Raw genomic sequence first — 24,051 nt, forward strand, 5'->3', positions numbered from 1 at the left:
GACCACACCCCTAGCTCCTTCTCACTTCTACTTCTGGCATGACTAGGAGCAAATTCTCCAGAAAGTTTTGGCCAGCCAGTCCTGGAGAGGTTTCCAAGGTCCCTCTATCCCAGATGGTCCCTCTCACACCCAGGCCAGTGCCTCCTTGCGGTTCAGGGAAAGTGCTCCAGGGAATTCCTAGGCTTGGTCCTCCTTCTGGGTCCTTCCCTGCCTCAAATACCTGGGAAACTGGTCTGTGGAGTAGCTCAAAGCTTGTTGGGGAGACCTCTCCAAGTTTTTCTTCTTCCCCTGTGCCAAGGAGGGTACTCAGTTACCCAGCTTCCTTCGGGTGCCAAGAGATGTACTCTGAAAGACTGGAAGGTCTGGAGTGAGGGTAGGTGAAATCTGAGGTCAGGGACCTGGGGAAGCAACAGGTGATAGGGAGGCAGCCAAGGGCCGCAGGCCACAGTTCTACCCTCCACTGTGCCACCGAGCTGGAGGGGGTCTAGAAGGAGGCAGGGGCCCACCCAGTCCCTCATCTTGCCCAGCCCGACCCAGTCTGCGGCAGCCCTTGAAGCTGCAGCCTCGGGCCTCTGGTTTCCCCTGCCTGGGGCCCTCGCGGCCAGCTTGCCTCTTCCTCCCTTCCCCCGTCCCCCGCCCCTGGCTGTCTGGCAGCGCTGCTGTAGTGGCGGCGGGGGGCGGGGGGGGGGCTTGGCGACAGGGCTACCTCCTCTTTTCCCTCCTCCTCTCTCCGCCCCCCGCCCGCTGGAGCCTATCCATCCCACTCTTCTCCGCTGCTGCGAACACGTCGTCGGAGATTTCCATCGGGGCTCAGGGGGCGGGGCCAGGGAGGGGGTCGCGGGGCGGGGCGAGTGGGAGGAGTGGAAGTTGGAGCCCAACAAAACCCTGCACAACGCGCTCTGTGCCGCCAGACCGTGCGCAGCGACCTCCGCACAGGTGGTCGCGCCGGTCTGCGCCACGATGTTAACCAAAGTTCTCCTGATCCTCCTGGGCCTGTCCATCATCCTTCCGTCTAGGTGAGTCTCCATCCCGGACCTAGGAACCCTCCGCGCCCAGCTATCTCTCCCCTGGAGGTAGGCCAGTTACCCGGACCCCCGCGCCCCTGTGTTCCTCTAATCCCGCGCCCACCTTTTCCTGGCCCCCGTGCGGGCTAGCCGGGCCCTGGGTCCACGCGACGCGCCGCCAGCCTCCAACCCACTCCCTCTAGGATGGGCTGGCTGAAGGGGTGTCTAGGAAGGAAGGTGGGACGCCTGTCCCCTGGCTGCTCCCGTCTCCAGACTCCCGGTCTCCAAAACCACGGCGACAGCCAGGGGATGAGCACGCCTCTCCCTCTCTGGGTCTTCCGTGAGAAGAGGCGAGTGGCCCGCGGGATAACCGACCTGGGTAGGCAGGCGCTTCTGAGGACCGGGAGAGACTTTGGAAAGGTGGCGCCCAGAAAGGCGCTCGGGCTCCGGGAGCGGAACTGTACCTAAATGCTGGAGTGTTGGCTAGTCTGTCCTCTCTTTCAGATTTCTTTTTCTGAGTGCCTACTAACTACCAGGCACTGTGCCAGATAACTCTACTTGCTTCCCTTCCTGCCGCTCCTCTTGGTGTCAGTCCCAGGCGGGAACCCCAGTTTAGTCCAAGGATTCCCGCCCCAGTTATCCACCCCATTTCTGCCACTGGCCTCCCCTTTCCTCCTTCATCCCCTTTTCCCCACCCTGCTGGCTCTAGAGCTCCGGGCAGACTGGAACCTGAGGCCAAGAATGTTATTCTCTGTGGTCTGAGGTTTGGGTCCTAGATTTCAGTCCCCACCCCCCTTTTCCAAAGGCTAACAGCAAGTTCCCCTTGAGTAGCCAGCTTCCCTCACACTCTCTTCTGGCCCTGGGATTTTGCTAGGAAGGTTGCCCCCTGCACTTCTGACTTTTTTGAGTGGAAGATGACTGCTTCATATTTTTGAGACGGTTTCAATTCTAGAAGTCTCCACAGCACTGGGCACTTCCTTATCTGTTTTTGGGGAGAGAGGAGATGGCTTCTCTCTTCACCACAGACTGCTTTAGCTCCTCAGGGGAGGGGCTGTGGGGCTCCCTGCTGGCTCACTATTGCCCTGAGGTGTGGGGGCTGGCCTCAGCAGGGGCTTGGCAAGTATCTCTGAATGCGTGCTAGGAATTTCCAGTCATCTACATCCCTCCAGATATGAGTTGGAGTGTTTGGGAGAGCTGGCATGGTTACTGGCTAGGGCAAAAGGGGTCTGGGAGTGGGGGCTGAAGGAAGCAGGGGGAGCAGAAAAAACAGCAGATGGATACTACCCTTGGAGGTGGGGGGAAGGGCCGCAGTAACTGGTGTTCAGACATTGTCAACATGGCAACCCATGATGTCAGCAAAGAGCTGAAGAGGTGGCTGTGAGGTGTGTTGGCAAGGGCCACATCAAACCAGGAAACCTTACTCTGGTCCAGGCTCAGCCTCAAGTGGGTTGTGTGACTTTGGGCACAGCCCTTCCCCCATGTGGGCCTCAGACTCTTCATCTTGTAAGGTGAAAAACAGGGCTAATTTGGAGGAAAAAAGAATCCAGTGGGCCCCTCTTAGGGCACTGCCAGTCCCCTCCCCCTCTCCTTCCCTTGCCCACTGGTAGTTGGATGAGCATCCCCAGTAGTGGGAGTGGGTGCAGACTTTCGGCTCCATCTTGGATCATTGCATCTAAAGGGATGTGGGTGCATGAAAAGGGCCCATGGAAAGATTCCACTAGTCCAGTATGTGAGTATTTTTCAAGTTCTTATTATTTCTAGCCCTCAAAGGGGGCTTAATGGCTGGCTGAGGAAAGGTATGCTGTCAGTGCCAGCAGTTCCTTAACCTCAAGGATCCCAGGATGAGCATGTTTGGTTTGTTTCTATGTTACTAACAAAAGCTAATCATAGAATTACACCAACCTCACCTTCTGACATTTTCATTGCAGATGTAGTAGTTGGGCAACACAGGGTCTTCAGTGGTCCCTGGGACTCTGCTTGTTTGTTTGCCTCTTGAACCTCGGGGCTCTTGTTGTTAGCTTTAGACATCTGGGACGAGCTGCTGCAGGCTCTTGGGTGGTCTTGGTTGGCAGTGCCAGTGTTGATTGTGCCATGCTGCTAGCCATGTCACTCATTTTGCAGGGTCTCATGCCTCTGTTTTTCTTCCTCCCCTGCAACAGTGGCTGGCATTATCTAGTCAGAGGACTGGGGCGAAAGCCTCAGGGAAAGAGGACATCTCTGCATGTGCTATTTGGAAATGGAAACTGCTTTTGTCAAGCCCATTTCTTCCCTTGTCCACAGTGGGAATTAGCCACTTCAGATACAAGAAATGACATAAATCTGGCACACTGCATGCCAGTTAAGCAATTCTAAGTGCTTCAAATACTGCAGAAAAATGCATTTTGCTGCACAAAGTGTCAGGCTCCTGGTCTGCACCACAGAGGCCATGCCTATGTTGTTAGTCCCCTCCACCCAATCCCCACCAGCTTGACCACATGCCCCCTCTTAATACACTCTCTTACCCAAAGGAAATCACTCACCTGCTTTACAACATCATAGATTACTTTTGCTGATGGCTTTTGAAAAAGCTTTTAGTTATATATTTTTTCAAAGATATATAAAACTAGAAGGAACAATAGAGTGAATCCTCATGTACCCATCACCAGCCTCATTAATTATCAATTCATGGCCACGCTTAATTTCTCTGTCCCTCACCCACTCTCCATTTCAGCTTAAATTATTCTAAAACAAATCTCGTATTTCTATGAGCAAATCATATTCTAAAGCAAATCATATCATTTCATATGCAATTATTTTACTATGCATTTCTAGTCATAAGGACTCCAAACACATAATAAAATATCACTATTACACCAAAAATTTTAGAATAATTTTGTCATACTGAAGAAACTATCCAGTGTTCAAATCTCCCATATTGTGTCATAAATGGGTTTTGTTTTGTTTTAGTTTGCTTTTTAAAATCAAGATCCAAATAAGATCCGTATATTAGCAGATTTTTATTAGCATTTTTGTTTTTCAAAACACTTTTTTATTGAATTAGAAGATATATGCAGAAAAGTGCTCAAATCATTACTGTATAGCTAATGAGCTGTCAAAAAATGACGACACTGGTATCAATGCACCCACATCAGGGACTAGAACATGACCAGAACCTCAGAAGCCCCCTGATGCTCACTTCTTCACTGATTTCCAGCAAAAGCACCAGGTCCCTAACTTCTAACACCATCAGTGACTTTTGTACATTGTCAAATGGCTTTTTACATTTTTGTTTTGCTTAATTTAATTCTTAGTTTTTGGCTGTCATGCATGGCACTCAAATAGGATTCTAGCTGGCCTTCTGTCCTGGATGACTGTCTCTGCATAAAGGACTCTAACCTTTTCTTAGTGCTCAGAGCTTTCCCTCACCCCTGGCCCCGAAGTCCAATGCAATGAATTTCACAAAAACAAAGAAATGCAGAATATTCCCAAGGTGTTCTAGCCTTCTGTGGGACAGGCTGTTCTAGCTTTCCTGAGAGTTCCTCAGAAATCCTGGCCTTCTTCCTGCCCATTTACTCCCCAGTGGTGCTGGTCAAGGCAGACTGGACACTAGGGTTAGTAACAGCAGAAGAGCTTGGCCAGAGCTCATACACCAATGCCCTCTTCATCTTACATTGAGAAATTCTTTTAAAATCTCGAGCTTGGTTTTGTTGTTGGGTTTAAAAAAAAATAAAGAATTACCATGAAGGAGGGATAGTACCCAAAGTCCCCAAAGAGTAGCAAGATTTAGAAGAAATTAACAAATATTATGTTAGTGGCTTAAAATTTCCTGTTACCAGTCACTCTTTATGTCTTGTGTTTCAGACTTGTTTTGGTTTGTTTCTATCCCAAAAGGCCTCATCTGTGACCCCTACAGAGTAGAGAACAGGGCTTCATTTTTTGTGTGTTTGTATGTTCTAGGAGTGAAGGACCTCATGTTGAATCAGAAAATCGACCCTCTGCCTATGATGATGTCTATGGGCCCCAGCCCCAGGCTGATGAAGAGAAGCTCCTCTCTGAAGAAACAAAGCCCACTCTTAGTGGTCCCCACAGCACACTTGGCAAACTGCCAACAGCCACTCACATCCTGAACAGTATCCTGAATAACTATGACCATAAACTTCGCCCTGGCATCGGTGGTGAGTATCAGAACATAGCTCTTCCCCTCCTGGAGCAGGAAGTTGAGGGCATAGGTGTGGATAATGGGTCTGGGGTATAGGTGTGGGTACCATGCACATGGGCCAGGGAATCTGTTGCTGACCTGTTGGGTAAGACATATCAACTCTAGTCTCAGCAGTACCCTTGGCCTAGGTCTAGACTTTTTTTCTTTTCTCACCCTCAGTTTTTCCAATTGCAAAATGAGTGGACTAGATGACTGGCCTTCAAGGTATGTCCAACTCTTAACAGTCTGTGAATTGGATCTTGCTATGAAAGAACAAAGAAAGAAATAGGAGTGATGTTGAAACCATCTCTCTATCCTTCACCTGTTCTCCCCTCTGACCACGCCCTCCCCTGTCCCATGTCCCTGTTTGACACTTACCTCTGCCACTTCTGCTTCCTTTACAGAAAAGCCCACTGTGGTCACTGTGGAGCTCTCTGTCAACACCCTTGGTCCTATTTCTATCCTGGACATGGTGAGTACTGATTTTTTATTACAGTGTCTTGTAGCCCAGGAAGCTCACCATGGGGCCTTTCACATACTTATTTTTTCTGCTCTGTGTGTCCATAAGAAGAGTTTTGTGGTTTTACTTTGTTTTTGTTTTGGAGAGGGGAGATTGTAACCAACACTGACTTTGGAAGTCAGGAAAAGGTAAGTCCCTTGCTGTCTGAAGAGGACCTTCAGAATCCTGACCATATCTTCTAGTGTTTTGTTCAAAATAAAAATAATAAAGCAACTTTAAACATCACAGTGGAATGGCTCTTTTTTTTCTAATGATTTTTGTAGAATTAAGTCTATAGTTATCAACTCTTGCTCTAAGACTGCTTCTCTAATTTTGGCCTGGTTCTTCTTTCCTTTTCTATTGCTATCATTCTACTGTCAGGACTGTCCCCAGTTAGCCTCTATTATCTCTCCTTGAAATATGCAAAATTCAAGGTTTCTGCCTACATCAGTCCACCTACTGACCTGCCCTCCTGAGTGATGTGCCTCCTGCAGGTCTGGGACCCGGCTTAAAGCATGAAGTTCAACATCACACTCTAGTGGTCAAGGCCTTCCATGGCTGGAGCCAACCCAGAGCTTTATTTCTTCCCCCCCCCTTTAGAGACCACATGCCCTAGTGACTAGAGTATGGGTGTTCCCAGATCACCTTGTACCTTTGAGTCTTTGTTCAAACTCTTTCTTGTTTAGAATGCCATTGTTCCAATTTTCTACATGTCATAGCCTTATCCTTCAGGGTCTGTCTCTAATGGCTTCTCTTCCATGGCATCTTCCCTTACCTCCACAGCTATTAATTACTCCCTTCTTACTCAGACCACACCCCTCTCTTTAACATTCAGATTTTTCTAGCTTGTATCACAGTTGTTTGCCTGATCTTCCCTATCTCACTGTATTGTAATTATGTGCTCTATGTCTGCCTTACTCTCCTGATTATGGGTTCCTTGGTGTCAAGGACTCGATATATGTTAACTGAGCAAATGAGTTATGAAAGATGTTCTATAAAAGTCACTTTGGGGCGCCTGGGTGGCGCAGTCGGTTAAGCGTCCGACTTCAGCCAGGTCACGATCTCACGGTCCGTGAGTTCGAGCCCCGCGTCAGGCTCTGGGCTGATGGCTCAGAGCCTGGAGCCTGTTTCCGATTCTGTGTCTCCCTCTCTCTCTGCCCCTCCCCTGTTCATGCTCTGTCTCTCTCTGTCCCAAAAATAAATAAACGTTGAAAAAAAATTAAAAAAAAAAAGTCACTTTTCCCCCTGATACCTGACTGTATCCCAAGGGATACAGTCTAATAACTCAGTAGTCACCGAACCTGGCATACAACACAGAACTGGTCCAAAGAGGAATAAACAGCTTGATTTTCTTTGGCCAATAAAGTGCTGCTTTAGCCTAGGCCAAGGGCCTTTATAAGATGCCAGATACACATATGGTATTAAACTTCCCCCAAGAAGTCTGGTCTTTTACATAGTTCCAAATAGTTCTTTAAAACTGTGATAGATCTTATACAGTCTACTTTTCCCTGGTGACACTGTGGAGTTTTGTACTTAGTAAGGAAGGAGTGTATGTCTCTCTCGCACAGCCAATGAACAGAGCACACTTGTCTCCTTGGATCTTCATGACAGCCTGTGTGACAGGCAAGCTACCACTGGGATCCTCATTTTACATTTGAAGCAATTGAGCCTCTCAGCAAACATTGTTACAGAGGGGGTATGGTTGTTTGAGGGGAGTTCACACACCCCTCAGTCAATCAGATGTTGTGTAGAGCATAGGATAAGTCCTTAAAGAGAGAAACCTGAGCCCACAGCATGGAGATTTAAATAAAATGTTTCTACCAGTTTCTTGGTTAAATTTTTGAGACACGTAGCCTGAGCTTAGAAGGCAGTGACCAGTCTGGGAATGACTGCCCATCGTAACACCAACAGTTGCTAAGGCTTCTTGCTGTGATAATTGTTGCAGGCAATTCTAATTAAGCCAATTTCTTGACACTGAATTTCTAGAGTTTCAGCTGAGCTAAAAAAGATGTACAACCCAAGTACCCTTGTCAAATCGGGGAAAAACTGAACTTTTGGTTATCAGTTGCTGTGTAATGACCTTACAATTGGTATCTTGTTAATAGAAATTAAATGCTTATTTGAAACAGTATAACATAGAGCAGGAGCATAGTGTGGGTTGTGGAGGGAAGACTTCCCCTAGCTACCAAGCAGTTCACATGGCCTGGGAATGAAGAAGGCTCTGTGTGCCAAGTTGGAACTGCAAGCTACTTGGCACCATAGAAACACTCTGAAAGCCACTTATGAAGGCTGGTCGGGCTGTGTGGGGCAGGGCTGTGGGCTCCCATGTGAATAGTAGCTATGATTTTTTCTGTCTGCTTCTCTGAGCTACTCCAGGGAACCTTCTCAGTCTGGGAATCTAGCTTCCAGCAATTTGGCAATGGCTATCACCACCTTTTGGCCTAGGCAGCAAAGCCAAGCTGGGATTGTCTTGACCTTTCTCCTGAGGGCTCTAATGGCCTCCAGCACTATGGGTTTCTGGTTAGTGTTCATTGTTTGATGCAGGATAACTCAGGAGAAAGACCTAGGGATTCTATATGGGGAAATTGGACCTTGGTTCCCAAAGGGATTGTTGGTGCAAGTGAAATAAGCCATTGAGAGGGAAATCAGTGAAGGCCATCCCAGGACAACGTCATGGTAATGGTGCTCTGAGCATCAGAACTAGTATGCTGTCTTTGTGTGACTTTGGACAGGTCCTTTTCTCTCTGAGCCTCAGTTTCCTTACCACTGAAATAAAGGAGGTTAGATAACCCTCAAGGTTCCCCCTTGGCATAGGTCTGGCACTTGCTCTTCACGCTGTTTTACTTTTTACCCTCCAATACCAGTAGTGCAAATCTCTAGCTTCTCATGCTTCTTCCTATTAAATATCTTTCTTGATATTTAACGGATAGTTTATGGGACATATAATATGATCTGGAGACCAAATAATCATAGGTGTATCTATGCACATGCACACACACATTCAGAGGTTAGGTGCCCTTGTTTAAAAGGAAGAACAAAACAAAACAATGATTTAAAAAACATGAGACTAAATACACACCTCTCTTATGACTCAAAGCACTTCATTTTTAAATATAACTCTGGAGAATGAAGGATTGAGGTTAACATCTGTGCTCCCCAAATAAAAGCTGAAAGGGGAATCTTCACCATATACAACCAAAGGTGTGTGTTTGTAAATGTTTAAAATGATGTTGAGTTGAGATCTTTGTTTTGCTATGGAAATGTGGGGACTGAGAGGGCATTTACCTGGCTGGAGTAATACCATAACCCTACAAGGTGGTGGTGATGCGATGAGCCCCACCTGTGCAGTTACACAACCATTGCCTGTCTGTTTCTAGATGAAATGTGTCTTCACTGACTGTTGTTTATCTGGGAATGTTCCTTTCTTTTGGGAATACCTGGAAATAGAAAAGTTCCTACAGCCTAATTCATGCTGCTTTCCTCTGTGCAAACCTAAGTAGTCTCCTATCTGCTTGATGGGCCCTTCACAGAATGGCATGGGAATATTCTTTGCCTGTACAGATCTAGGTGTGTGCTTTTCTACCCGTCCTACCAGGAATACACCATTGACATCACCTTCTGCCAGACCTGGTATGATGAACGCCTCCGTTACAATGGCAGCTTTGAGAGCTTTGTTCTGAATGGCAACATGGTGAGCCAGTTATGGATCCCGGACACGTTTTTTAGGAATTCTAAGAGGACTCAAGAGCATGTGATCACCATGCCCAACCAGATGGTTCGCATCCACAAGGATGGCAAGGTGTTGTACACAATTAGGTATGTCAAGCCTCTGGAATATTACCTCTTGGGACTCTTTTTGCCAAAGAATCATGAACATAGGTGTCATCCTCAATGATACTTCTAAGGGGCTTTCCAGCTTTCCTAGACCATGAGCTCAACCCCCTCATGTATAGACACAGACACCAGGCCTCAAAATAGAAAGATATTGCTTAAAGCAACACACCAAGTTCATGGCAGAGCTGGGACTGGTACCCAGTTACTTGGTTCCCAGTCCACAAGTCCCCCCACTAGAATGTACAGTATGACTGCATTGCCTGGACAGTTCCATCCCAAGTGGGCACTGGCTGTAAAGACACATCCATGGTGTTGGAATTGTCCAGGCAGAGCAGCAACACAGCAGTTGAAAACACGTCTATGAACAGGCTGGACATTTGAATGCTTGGCTGGGGAAGGTTGTGTATGGGTGATATGAGGTGTGAAGGTGGTAGAGAGTGAGAAAGTGTTGGCAAGTCCTGGAAGCTGGGATGGGCAAGAAAAAAAAGCCCATCTAAATTGGTCCACACATTTCTCTGATTATGGAAATCAAAGTAGCCAGATACTTTCAAGCTGTTCTTCCTTTTTGTCTCTCCTTTGAGGTCTTTGTTTCAAATCCCACTGTTGCCACTCACTGGTGGTGGTGCCCAGGCCCAAGGTGGGTGGATACCTAAGTGCTCAAGGCCAGCCTAATGAGGCTCCTTTCTCCCTTCCAGGATGACCATTGATGCTGGATGTTTACTTCACATGCTCAAATTTCCAATGGATTCTCACTCTTGCCCTCTGTCTTTCTCTAGCTGTGAGTACCTTCTTAGGTTTCTGGGGCCCCAGAGTCATGCTGAGCCCCTTCTTTTTTCTCATCCTTGCCCTTTACATTTTTCTGCCTCTGCTTTTCTCCTAAAATGGTGCCAGATTTTCCCAGAGCCTCCTCTATCTCCTTTCTTGCTGACAATACTGTGTTGCTTCACCTGGACCTCGTGTTGGGTTCTTCCATCTTCCTTCCACTCCATCTCAAGTCAGTCACCCACCTCTGAAGTGTAATTCAAGTATGTCTACTCCTCTGCATTTCTACTGTCAGTACCTTGGTTTAGGTCTTTGTCATCTTCCACTTGGGCTTTCACAACATCTTTATTTTAAGACTGAACATGTCCAAAGCTAAATACATTGTCTCCTCCCAACCTCTACCTCCAAAACAAATGTGTTGCTTCTGTGTTCTCATTTTTGTCATTGAAAGACACCATCAGCCACTCAGTTGTCCAAGCCAAGAATTTTGATGCTTCTTTCTCCATCACCTCCTATATCTAATCAATCAACACATCTTGTTGGTTTTCCTTCCTGAGTCTCTATTGATCCTATTTCTCTGCATTCTCACTGCCACAGCTTTGATTCCTGCCTTCATTCATTTTATTGGGCCTGGATTATTGCACTGGCCTACTAAAACTGGTCTCCCTGTCCACAAGCTATCTTCATATAATGACAAGAGTGACCTAGCTGAAGCATCATCTAGACCAGGTCGTGTTTTAGTTTCAAATCCTCCCTGAAATCTCATAGGTCAATTCCTAATTCCTTGTAATGACTCTCAAGGTACTTCATTTACTGGCCCCTGCCACCCATTCCTGTATGCTTCATCCAGCATCTGTGAGCTAGCCATCCTGAACTTTTGGCATTTCCATAATCCATCAGGCATTTTCATCTTTCTGTGCATACAACACCCTCCTCACCCCTTCAGCCTCACCCATACAGAGAATATTTACTCAGCTTTTAGGATTTATTGGAAATGTCAACTATTGTATAAAATCTTTGTTGGGTGTGTCTCCAGGTGGTCTTTCCCTCATCTGTTTTTCCACTTTCCCATGGGTGGAAGTTTTTCAGCAACTCCAACAATTACAGATGTATATTTACTATCTTATTCAATTAAATGTGAATGAGGGCAAGGCTTCTGCCTTGCTCATCTCTATATTTCCAGCACAGAGCCTGATACTAAGGAATGCTCAATAAATGCACATATTGAGTGAACTTCAACAATGAGGAAGAGAGGCAAGGTCCCACAGCTCGTGAGGCCAGAGTCAGGACTCCAAGGCATTGCTCAGACTCCATGCTTGGTTTCCCAGTCTCACATGACCCTCCTTCCCATGTTGCCTTACAGTTTCCTATCCTGAGAGTGAGATGATCTACAAATGGGAAGATTTCAAGCTTGAAATCAATGAGAAGAATTCCTGGAAGCTCTTTCAGTTTGATTTTACAGGAGTGACCAACATTACTGAAACAATCTCAACCCCAACTGGTACGTGTACCTATGGAACAAGGGCTTAGTAGAGGTCTGGTAAGGGGGTGGTAAGAATGACTGGGGTGACCATCCATATATTAAATGTATGCAATTATCCCATGGAAATTTTATAGAACATGACTCCTGTATTGTAAACGTTAAGCACTTACAACTGTTTGCAGAGGAAACTGAGACTTTGTAAGTACATCTCACTCTCATCTGCAAAGGAGTAAGTGCTTTGCCAACTCCCTGAGAGGGTGGGTAAGTAGATAAAGTTTATTGCTGTCAAGATTTGCAACTAGCTTTGTCATGCAGACCCTTCAGTTTCTACGTCTTTTTTTAAGATTTATTTATTTTGAGAGAGAAAGCGAGAGTAGGGGAGGAGCAGAGAGAGAGACAGAGAGAGAGAGAGAGAGAGAGCAAGTGAGCATGAGTGGAGGAGAAGCAGAGAGAGAGGGAAAGAGAGGATTCCAAGCAGGCCCCACGTTGTCAGCACAGAGCCTGACACAGGGCTTGATCTCACAAATTGAGAGATCATGACCTGAGCTAAAATCAAGAGTCGGGCACTTAACAAACTGAGTCACCCTGATGCCCCCAGTTTCTAGATCTTTGTTAAAACCGACCTGCTTGGATGACTTTGGGGAATGGAGCTCATGTGAGTTCTTCGTACCCAGAACCAATCCAAGCTGGGTTAAGTGGGAAACAAAGTTGGTCTTAATAGGAAGCAGAGGCTAGAGTTCTAATGTTAGCTAGGTGAGGGCTCAGATGGTATAAGGGAAATTTCAGCAACTACAATTCCTATTGCATCAACATTTATTTTAAAGGAGCAGCTCTGTTGTTGGGATGAGCACTGGGTGTTGTATGTAAACCAATTTGACAATAAATTATATTAAAAAAATAAAGGAGCAGCTCTTACAAGCACAGATTCTTGTCAAAGCCTTCATGGTGGATTCAACATGGACATGGTTATTATTGGTTTTCTGACTTTGTACCTAACAAGGACTAAAGGGGAGGGTCCTGGGTCTCTTCACCATCAGCTTCCAATTAGATATGAGTGTCTTTGCTTGGTTCCTAGGTGATCTCAATGAAAATCTAAGGGACTTCCCCAGGGTTGCTCCCAGAGCAGCCCTGGAAACCCTCTTCACACGAACTGACCAAGTATAGTATAATATAATATAGTATAGTATAGTATAGTATAGTATAGTATACTCATCATTTCCAGGATGCAGATGGAGACAGTCACCCCACCAGCCATTTGCCATAGGAGGAATCTTGCTTTGCTTCTGTGCCTAGGCAGAAAATCTGCTTTCACTGTACTTGTTGAGCTGGTCATGGGGGGAGGGATGGGTCATGCTCCTCTGGCCAGAGATTTGCTTCCACAGTATTAGGGCAGGGGCAGAGGGCTGTTTTACAAATGCCTTTCTTTTTCTCAGGGTCTCTGGGTAAGCAGTTATACTATACTATACTATACTATTCTCTAACCTTGCTCTTCTGCCAGCTAACCATGGGCATGCCTCTTGCCTTTCTGCACCTCAGTTTTCCCAGACAGGTGGGGACCCATCACCAAAAGAAGCAGAAGAGACAAGGCCCAGGGGCTTTCAAGTTACTAGTGATACCGTTTAGTAGATGGCTGTGCATTGTTTCAAAATGGCCCCCTAGTGACTACAAAGCCCCAGAGCTAGCATCATCACAAAAGAAATGACAGTAGGTAAGCACTGACCCTCCTTAGGAGAAAAGATTGTTCTTGGGAAAAAAGGAGGAGGGCTTCTTTCTCTTCTGCTAGAGGCTAGTTGCTTGTGAATTATAGTTTCTCCAGTATCATAGTTCTTTTTGAGGTTGGTCTGAAACTCTTCCCATCAGCCTCTGGGCAGTTCTATCTATCTATCATCTATCTATCTACATATTCAGCTTCTAAGGGGTCAGAATGTGGGGGTAGCTTGCTACTTTGGTCACTTTGGGCCTTGAACCAGAGACCCTCACTGCTTCAGGAGGCTTTTAGAGACTCCACCCTTGCCTGCAGTGAGTGAGGTAACTTTCACTGGTGGCTATTGAGACTCTGATGGGACCTTACCCATGACCAGTTCACTTTCTCTTAAGAGAGTTTCACCCGTCTCTGGACAACTCTGTCCATTGGAAAACTGTTGCTGTTCATCTGAAATCGGAGTTTCTGGAACTCCTACCCATTGGACCTGGTTCTTTTTCCTTAGAACTACTGAACTTGTGGTAAGCCCAGTCACTCTTCTCCAGGGTCAAGATTAAATTACTAGTATTATGGTCCCAGCTCCGGGTCACAATCTTTTATAGACTCTACAGCCTATTTCCTTTTCCTTCCCTGTTCTTCAAAGCTTTGGGTCCACTCATTCTTCTAGTCCCAGTACTCTGGACTCAGTCTTTTAAATTGCATTCCTCTGACAGTACAGTGACAAATTCTGGTCTAGCCAAACGAGAGAAAAGCAGAAGCATTTTTAGTTTGGTGGGAGGGATTGTTTTGTTTTGCTTTGACTTTGGCTTCTCAGCCCCAGATATCCTTTTTCCCTTACCCATGCTCCTTCATTCCTCACAAATAATAAATTGTATGTTGGTATCCTTCTCTCAGCTTTCCAAAGCTTACCCTGTGGAAAAGGTCATTCTTTGGCTGGAATAAAGAAAATAAATATGGAAAAAGCTGATAGGATAATACATCTTCCAACAAGAATATATAAGTTTTGAATGGAGTGGTTGTAGCTAAATAGGGGTGTCTTAAATTGCAGTTAAGACCCAGGGCAAGAGAACTAGGAACTTGATAAATACATTCTGGCCAGTAGGTAAACATGAGTGGTTCCTGTAGCAGGCCTGGAAGAGGAGTTCTATCCCCAAAGCTACTACTCTGATTACACATATTCTACTGACCCCAGACCGCTTCCTTACCTTTTTTTCTGGAAGATTCCAAGAAGTCTTGCCCTTTAAATGTCAGTACTTTCAAGGTGAGTAGGAAAGACTTCTCTTCTCATTTAGCTCCAGTATACCCAGACCTGGAAGGCAGGTGATATACTTTTCAAAATAGAAGGACACATAGACATATTGGTGTTCTGGTCTGCTTTACAAAGCTGTTGTCAGTCAGTAGTGTCACTGAGCATCTGTTAGGTTCCAGCCCATGCTGGGCTTGGATGGGCAAAAGCCATGCCACAGGGCTTCCATGAGGAATCTAAACCTTGTAGTGTTTTAAAAGACCACCTAACTCAAGGCCAAGGAATTTTACAGCATTCCACCCCTTAGGTGGGAGTTTGGAGCTTAGCTTCACTAACAGAATTTGAGCTATCACAAACCCTATGTGATATTGAAAGTGAAATGGGGAGTTCTGGGTTCAAGGAAAGCCATCAGAATCTCTGCAGTCCTGATGAGCATGCAGAGTGTTTGGGATGAGCATGTCAGAGCATAAGGCAGCATGAAGGGTATAATAGAAGATGCTAATTCTTCTATTGTCATAAGTACTATAAGAGCCATCACTCTGTAGGGGAAGAGCCAACATCAAGGACATGATGCCCTAATTTTCACTTTCAGCTAATTTTTCTATTTTTTTGCAGCAGCCAATTTGGATTAGGATAATAGACTAAGGAACAGAGAGTCTAGAATTTGAATATTGGTGCAACTATGCGAGCTATCTCAGGGAATCTGAGAGTGTATGAGATGAGCCTACAGGAAGGTGTGTGTGTGTGTGTGTGTGTGTGTGTGTGTAAGATGTCAGTTGGAGCCAGGTCATGGTGAGCCTTTATTTAGTATGAGGTTACAAAGTGCACACTTGACTCTGTAGCTTTTTTGTGGAATAGGGAACCATAAAAAGTTTGGGGGTGTGCAACTGAGTTCTTTTGGCCTTTGATACAACAGTGCAACTAAAGCATTTTACCAGCATACAAATGAATAGGAAGGAGGCCAAATGGATTCTATGCTTTTCCCACCACAGCATAGGCCATCCTTGGCTCATCCCCTGAGAGTATACATTGTAAAGGCCAGTAGTGCATGTGTCAGGCTGTGATTTTGCAGACTAGATATTGCACCTTAATGGGCGTGAAGGTCTCAGTCAGCCATGTGGACATTAGTTGTGTGGTGTTGATAGTTAGAAGGGTAACTGATTTTTTCACTTTCATCTGACACTTCTGCCACCCTGAGAAGACAGATGTGGGGTGTGGGGAAGTGGTCTGAAAAAGAAGCAACGAAGTTTGTGGCCCTGGCTCAGCTCTTAACTGACAATGGGTCTTACAGTGAGTCTCCTCTCTGGGCTTCTTCTGATTCTCCGTATGTGGCATTGGAATAATCTACCTCTATTTTAGGACTGTGGTGGGAATCCCATGAGCTGAACAAGACCCTTATGCATGGCCTGCCTGGGGGAGACCCTCATCTGCTGTAATGAAATGGTATTTTTTATGTCTTCCAGGTGATTTCATGGTCATGACACTTTTCTTCAATGTGAGCAGGCGATTTGGCTTTATAGCCTTTCAAAACTATGTCCCTTCTTCTGTGACTACAATGCTTTCCTGGGTTTCCTTTTGGATCAAGAAAGACTCTGCTCCAGCCAGAACCTCTCTAGGTAAGTGGGTAATACATGCAAATGGGCGTACAAATGGGCACAGAATTGCCTTCTTGAGGGGCCTTTCAGCAGTGTAACATAGGAATCGGTAGCTGAGCCCACCTCTACTTCTGTGCATTCACAGGGATAACCTCTGTACTCACCATGACTACACTGGGCACCTTTTCCCGTAAGAATTTCCCACGTGTCTCGTATATCACCGCTTTGGATTTCTACATTGCCATCTGCTTCGTCTTCTGCTTCTGTGCTTTGATGGAGTTTGCTGTGCTCAACTTCCTGACCTACAACTGGACAAAACCCCGTGCTTCTCCAAAACTTCGCCATGTATGACCTGGGTATGGGAGTGGTGGCAAGCCTTTAGGATGTGGAGGCATGCAAGTGAGGGCACTAGGACTCATGGCACATGGGAGGCCAGCTCACCAAGTTATGGGGTGGGGGTAACCTGGCGTTGGGGGTGGTAGTTGAATAAACTTTTGGATGTGATGCCGGGAATTGCAGAGGGTGGACAAAAAACAGTGTGCCAAGACCAGAATCTCCAGAAATCCTGAGACAGTACCTAGGCTTGATTCACCTTCATTTGACTTTTTCCCATTTCTTTCCTTGTCCTTTTCAGCCAGATATTCGTGCCCGTGCCCTTATGCCTCCCCGTGCCAGTGCCCATCAGCATCCTGATGCTTTTGTGTGCCAGATTGAGGACTCTGATGAGAGTGATGGAGAGGAGGGCCCATCTTGCCCAGCCCAGCAGTCTCTCAGCCCAGGTGGCATCCAGAATCCTGGCGGTTGCTGCAAGTGGTGCAAGAAGTATGTCTGTGTGGTCCCCAGGTGTGAGGGCAGTATCTGGCAGCAGGGCCGCCTCTTCATCCACATTTACCGCCTGGATAACTACTCGCGAGTTGTTTTCCCAGTGACCTTCTTCTTCTTCAATGTGCTCTATTGGCTTGTTTGCCTTAACTTGTAGGTACCAGCTGGTACCCTGTGGGCAGCCTCCCCAGTTCTCCAGGAGGTCCCACGCCCCTTGCCAAGGGAGTCAGGGGAAAGCAGCAGCAGCAGCAGGAGCAACAAGACAGTATCTTTCCTTCCCCATTCCTCAAATATAAGCCTGTAGAGATTTCCTCTTTGCTGGCTGTCTCCCCTACCTGGCCCATTCACTGACTCTCCATGGCAGCCAATTTCAAGTAAAATGGCCCACCTCTCTGTTCCTCAAGGGGCATTAATGATGCTCAGACCTAAAAATCACAGGCTGTCCATGACCAGCTCCCTAAGACCATGCCCAAATATGAGCAGATTAGCTATCTACAACAGTGCTGATAACCACTGCCTTTTTTCCAGAAATAATACTGCCTTTGTGGTGCTCCAGGCCCAGTTCTGGCCTCAGCCTCAAAGTGCATAGACCAGCTGCTTGCCTGTTCCTGACACCTTAAAATGCTGGGCAGCAGTACAAAGGGTAAGAGGATCCTAGTCCTTAGGTCCAGTTGTTATATTCTTGGTTTTCTCTTCCTGCCCCCCCTTCCCTTGCAGATAGACACCAATATTATCCATTTAGGAGGAAGGGAGCCAGCAATTGAGAGCCTTTGGGACAGTGTCTCCCTCTGCTGCTGTGCCACCTCCTTCTCCCCCCACCCCCCGCCTCCATTCTTCATCTGCACTACAAATTCAATGCCTTGCATCCATTGGGTATCTATTTTTGTGTGTGATAATAGTAACGACTCCCTGCTTTGGAGGCCACCTTCTTCCTCCTCCTTGACCCCTGTGACATTTTCTGTAGCTTCCCTAGTGACTTTCCCAGCCCCGACCCAGGTGCTAGGCCATGGTGACTTCCCGGGGCCAAGAAATTAAGAGAACTTTGTTTTGCAGTGGGCATTACCAGCACTGATTGGTGCCCTCTAAAGGCACAACACAAGAGTTTTATCACTTCCTTGGCCCCTGGACCCATGAGCCAGTCCACTCTTATCCTGGGGCACTCACAATCGCAATTAATTGAATTCCCTTAAATTTGTATAGCACTTTACCTTTTGCAAAGCACTTTTGAAAAGTTATTTCTATTTTGAGCCTTATCATAGCCTGTGATTCAGAGCAGGATTCTTATCCCCATTTTGCAGATGAGAACCCTGAGGCACAGATTTCTATGGGACTGTGGATCTCACTGGAAAGTACCCAGGAGCCCACTGTCACCTTCTAGACTACATGACAGGGCTAAGCAACTCTGTTCACCATGATTTGATTCTATTGCCTCTGCCAGCACCCCAGTGGCAAGGCCCAGAGTAGCAGCCTCTCTTTAGCATTGGCTGCTCAATTCCTGGGCCCCCAAGACCGAACCTCTCCTGGCTCCAGTAACCCAGTGAGGTGAATTTGGACACGCCCCAATGCTTGTATATGCTGAATGAAATCTGTGTCTGTATTTTATTGGGGGGTGGGTAGGGTAGGGGGATTCATCTGCTTTTTGTCACCATCACCTGAAAAGGGGAAATGTATCAATAAATATATCAGCAAAGCATGGAAGGTATGGCATTCAAGTTTGTTCTCAGTTCAGGGTTTAAATCTTAAATCAATGACCCAAACCTATCTGTTCTCCTCTCCCATCCATGACTCCCAGACCTGCCAAGCATGTACCATGTACCTTCTGTCAGTGGAGAACTGAAGGGAAGACAGTGACCAAGTGGGTGGCCCCCTTTTAATGATTCTCTTACTTGCTTCTATGCTCCTGCTCCCCGCCATGTCCTTTTTGCTTTGTCCATCATTCTAACCTCACCTAGTCAGAACGCTAGAAGTTTCCTCCAGATTATCAGACTCAGAACACTCCTCTTCCACTACCACCATGTAAAGATGCAGATGCTGAGGCACAGAAAGGAATGTCTACTGTCACACAAGCAGATAATGGAAGGGACCAGACCTCAGGAATCCCAACACCCTGTCTTATCTAGGACTAACTCTGGAGAGCTTGGTTGATCCACACTTTAAACAAAAACTCTCTAAAGGTTATATTGAAGAATGTTGGCCCTGGAATCCTGTGATACACCCAACCCTAAGGGAACTCAGAAAAAATAACAAGAACCAACTAGGAGACAAAAATGGCATGTGAACAGCCAACATTTTTGCCATAAAGTTCTTAAAAGGATGTTCAAAAACCTTCTTGTAAGAAACCTAGATGCTTTTACTGTGTATTTTCTGATGTTCTAACCCATGGAAAATATAAGTAAAATGTAGAACAAGGAAAATAGTTCCTCACTTTTACTTACATTAGGAAGATGCACTTAACATAATACCCTCCAGGTCCATCCACATTGTTGGAAATGGCAAGATTTCATTCTTTTTCATTGTGTGTGAAGGGAAAAAATAGTTTCAGAGAAGGAAGAAAACTTTTTAAATACAGAGAACAAACTAAGGGTTGTTGGGAGGCAGGGGACAGGGAAAATGGGTGATGGGTATTGAGGAGGGCACTTGTTGGGATGAGCACTGGGTGTTGTATGTAAGGGACGAATCACAGGAATCTGCTTCCGAAGCCAAGAGCACACCGTATACACTGTATGTTAGGTAACTTGACAATAAATTATATTTAAAAAAAAGAAAGATGCAGAAAAAAGTAGCCAGGTTATGTTTTTGAAATAGAAATAGTGCAAAACATAGTCCTTAATCACACTACAACAAAGCTAAGAACATTTGTAAATTTTAAAAAGCTCATGTAAACAGTTATTCAAAAAATAATTTGAAATTGGGTGTATAATATCTAAAAGCTAAAATTAATGAAGAAAAGCTACATATTAAAGCACATGGGATGCAGCCAACACTGCACTCACAAAAATTTGTAATTTAAGCATTTCAAGTACTAAACACAATGGATGAAAAATGAGTTATGTATTGAAACCTAGAAATTGGATAAATGACAAAAAACACATTATACCTTAGAAAATTTGGGGGGAAAGGTAATTAAAAAAAACAGTGTAAAGAGTATCATTTAAAAAACAATAAATAGTATTCCTGGGTGTCTCAGTCAGTTGAGTGTCTAACTTCAGCTCATGTCATGATCTCAAGTTTTGAGTTTGAGCCCCGCATCAGGATCTCAGCTGACAGCTCAGAGCCTGTAACCTGCTTCAGATTCTGTGTCTCCCACTTACACTCTGTCTCTCTCTTTCTCTGTGCCTTCCCAGCTCACACTCTCTCAAAAAAGTAAATAAACATTTTAAAAACAAGAAATAAAACTGAGTCACTACCTCTCTGTTTACATCAAAATTACAGATAAATCAAAAATTTGAAAGTGTTTTAAGGAAACCATAAGATAATATGGGTGAGTATGTTTATAATCCTGGGATGGAAAAGGCCTTTCTAAGCATAGCCTAAAACACCAGAAACTATAAAGGAAAATATTGAAATTTTTTTGTACTAAGAAATAGCAATCATTGAAGCAAAAGCAAAAAGTAATATATACCAAAACACACTGTTACTTATCAGTTTTTCTGGGAAGCAGTCTCTGAGACTAAGATTAGAATGCAGGAGGTTGATTAGGAACTGGTTTTAAGGTCAACACCCTTGAAGACAGTGAAAGGGAGCCAGGCCTGTGATGCAGTCACAATAAGGGCCTCAGCTGAACACATGGTAAATTCTGGAGTTGGGATGAGCCTTCCAAATTGTTGCAAATCAAGGCAAGGGAGCTGGGCTTCTATACTTTTGTACTGACCAGTCATCGGATGTGAGCATAAACTTGGAAATACATGAAGTCAAGTATGTCTGGAGAAGGACTCACTTGAAGCCTGTCAGCCTCCAACAGTCTCAGCAGCTGGAGAAATACAAGCTTCTGTGCCAAAGGAGCATGGATATAGAAGGGCTTGGCAGCACACCACAGCATCTACTATCGTTCATTTCTCACCTTTCTCAGGCTCATTTGCTCCATATAGATAAATTCTGTAGCAATTATCCCATGGTTATGTCAAGTTTCTTTTCCTGAGGAAAACTTATAATATCAGTGAAAGACATTATAGCACCTGCCACTGGATCTGGTCTTAGGACCTTAACTGATATTCATTATCCCTGTACTGCACTACCAATTCCAGATTTTTTGTTACTCTCTGCCACTATCTCTGCTCATCTAGGTATCTTACCTGGTGCAGTGACTAAAAGCTTCATCCTAAAGGGTCTGAGACTCTGGACACCATGCCCTTTCTGGGCCGTGGCTGGAAGACTTGTCATTTCCAAGTGATACCTAACTGGGTCACCTAGACACAAAATCTATTCTTGCCTGCCCCCATTGTATAGTGATAGCCCTATTTCCTCCTGATGATTAGGGTCAATTTCCCGTGATATGATGCTGACTTGTTTTCTTTTGGATGGTGCCAAACGTGACCAGGCAGCTTGTTTTCTTTTGGCTGGTGCTAAAAGTAACCAGGTAGCAACCACAGATTAAAATTCAATGGGGCTCCTGTGTTCCCTGGAGAAAGCATTTGCAATCTTAGAGCCAACAACTCCAAACCTGCACAATACAGAATTATAAGTGTGGGAAACACAAATTCCCCAAGTAGGTCACCGGGAGTGATAACAAACAATACAACTCCTACTCCCACACCCAAACTTGTATACTCTTCCATATAATATTGATCTAGGATGTCATTGACTTAGGGTGTATACTGCTTTCTGTTGGGTGATGGCCCATCCTCTCAGGGTATCATCTCCAAACTGACATTTCAGCTGTACCTTCCTACTATTTCATTACTCTATCTGGTTAGCACCTTTTTAGTGGTGCAGTATGTAGTAGAGTCCCAGGCCTAGTGCCCAATGTTAAACTCCTTTGGTCAGAAAGTGGACCTCTGGGTCAAATCCTGTGTCTTAGATAAAATCCTATCTCAGTAGATCACTCTACATTCTTAAATAGTGGTGCTGGCTGAGGCCCTCCAGGAAAGAAAGGCAAACTCACATTCAGAAATTGTGTTGGGATGCCTGAATAGCTCAGTTAAGCGTCTGACTCTTGATTTCAGCTCAGGTCATGATCTCACAGTTCGTGAATTTGAGCCCCACTTCAGACTGTGAGTTGACAGCGTGGAGTCTTCTTGGAATGCTGTCTCTGTCTGCCCCTCCCCTGATCACGCTAGTGTGCTCTATCTCAAAAATAAATAAATAAACATTTAAAAAAAGGAAATTATGTGGATTACAGTCAAGATGAATCATTGTCCCATGAAGTTTTGAAGAGGCTCAGTGTCGTCAACTTATCCCCAAGTTGCTTTTTGGTTTCCTTCGAGAATGGTGATATATTGGGGACTCACCACTGGTCTCAGTTGTGGGCAAGGTCAATACCTAAATCAGCCTTAGTGAGTAGGTGACCATGCTGTTGTGCCAACATATAATTTCAACCTTGCCATTATGATAGGGTTGCCAAATAAAATAAATGAAAATCCAGGATATCCAGTTAAATTTGAATTTTAGATAAATAATAAATAAATAAATTTTAGTATAAGTATGCTTCATTTGAGATCATACTGACTCTGGGCTGCTCCAAGCCCAAGACTGAGCACAGAGGGGTACCAGAGTATGGACACTTCTGCCAGATGCAGAAGGCCTCCTCCAACAAGCAATCTTTGCACCCAAGCTTCCCATAAGCCTGGCTGAGACTTCATCAAACCTGCTTTGCAGTCTGAGGGTCTCCTATTTGTCCTTGCTTCTCTGTCTCCTTTCAGGTGTCAGACCTCATTCCAATCTAAAGGTTTTTCCAGTCTACTCCTGTTCCTTCTTCCTTTACCTTTCACAAACATTTCCTGCAATCAATCTCTTGCTCTTCTAATCCCATCTTGACATCTGTTTCCCAGAAGACCTAAACTGACACAGTTGAAACCACAGTAAAATGGGGTTCTGAGATGGGATCACTCACCATCTGGCTGGCAAGGAACAACCCATCCTGAGGCACAGATAGCATCTGGCACAATGTGACAGCCCAATCCCAATTCAATGATGGTTACCTGGGAAAACATGCTAATGAAGGGAACTCCGTTGCTGATTCAGGCACTTGAAGGCTATAGCAGAAACATTGTATACAAAAAGAGTGGAGTTGGTCTGTTATTACTAAATTGTATTGATGACCTACAGAAAGATCCTTATAACTGTAATTACATCCTCATTCCTTTGTAAAAGGATTTTCCAGCCACTTACTCAGATGACTGTAGACTTGGGAGAGAGGGAGATAGCAAGACATCTCAAGGACTATTGGACATATGTCTGAGTTAATTTTGATACCAGAAGACTATAATTAGACTTCCATCTTAGAGTTGAAGACTTATGAAGACCAACAAATAAATTGAATCGTAGCTAGAGGTTCACAGTGGGATGACCAGATCTGCAGACTCATTCAGTGGTGATCTTCCCAGTCCTGTAAGTGCATAACTGAATTTGATATAGTTGGAAGTTGGAGTACCCTCCACACTGAATCCATGATCTGTGTTATAAGAGCTATCATAACGGGAAAGGCCAAGTGGAAACCTCTAAAAGTGCCCTTTCCCAGCCAAGACAGTAAAGCAAAAACATCACAAGGCAGATGGGGGTAGTTAGTGCCACCCTTATACATCTCAAGTAAGTTCCCTGTATGTTTCAATTTAATTTATCAGTCTGGCCCCTGAAGAAACTGCATAGATCCTGGATAATGACTATATATCACCACAGGTTTCAGCAAGTAACAGTTTGGATTACAGCTGCTCTGCCATATTGTTGCTAGAGTAGGTTAGGTACATGATATACAGTAATTGATTTGGCAAA

At 45.1% G+C, this 24,051-nt stretch overlaps 1 protein-coding gene across 1 annotated transcript; it reads left to right on the forward strand.

The window, feature by feature from the left end:
* Nucleotides 1-960: 960 nt before the first annotated feature.
* On the forward strand, nt 961-17,281 carry GABRE (gamma-aminobutyric acid type A receptor subunit epsilon). Its single transcript, XM_047097725.1, has 9 exons — nt 961-1,016; nt 4,941-5,158; nt 5,586-5,653; nt 9,276-9,496; nt 10,210-10,292; nt 11,640-11,777; nt 16,171-16,323; nt 16,448-16,647; nt 16,937-17,281. The coding sequence occupies exons 1-9, from the start codon at nt 961-963 to the stop codon at nt 17,279-17,281; spliced, it is 1,482 nt and encodes a 493-aa protein (XP_046953681.1).
* Nucleotides 17,282-24,051: the final 6,770 nt, after the last annotated feature.

Source organism: Lynx rufus, unplaced genomic scaffold, assembly GCF_022079265.1.
Source record: "Lynx rufus isolate CCGP_SWC_20201006 ecotype Redwood Valley unplaced genomic scaffold, mLynRuf1.p SCAF_40, whole genome shotgun sequence".
NCBI lineage: Eukaryota > Metazoa > Chordata > Mammalia > Carnivora > Felidae > Lynx > Lynx rufus.

Bases quoted from the DNA above. Each gene is read 5' to 3' on its own strand.
- GABRE (XM_047097725.1), top strand. From the start codon at position 961: ATGTTAACCAAAGTTCTCCTGATCCTCCTGGGCCTGTCCATCATCCTT. The intron at 5,654-9,275 runs GTGAGTACTGAT...CCGTCCTACCAG, and splicing joins CTATTTCTATCCTGGACATG to GAATACACCATTGACATCAC. The intron at 16,648-16,936 runs GTATGACCTGGG...TGTCCTTTTCAG, and splicing joins CTTCTCCAAAACTTCGCCAT to CCAGATATTCGTGCCCGTGC.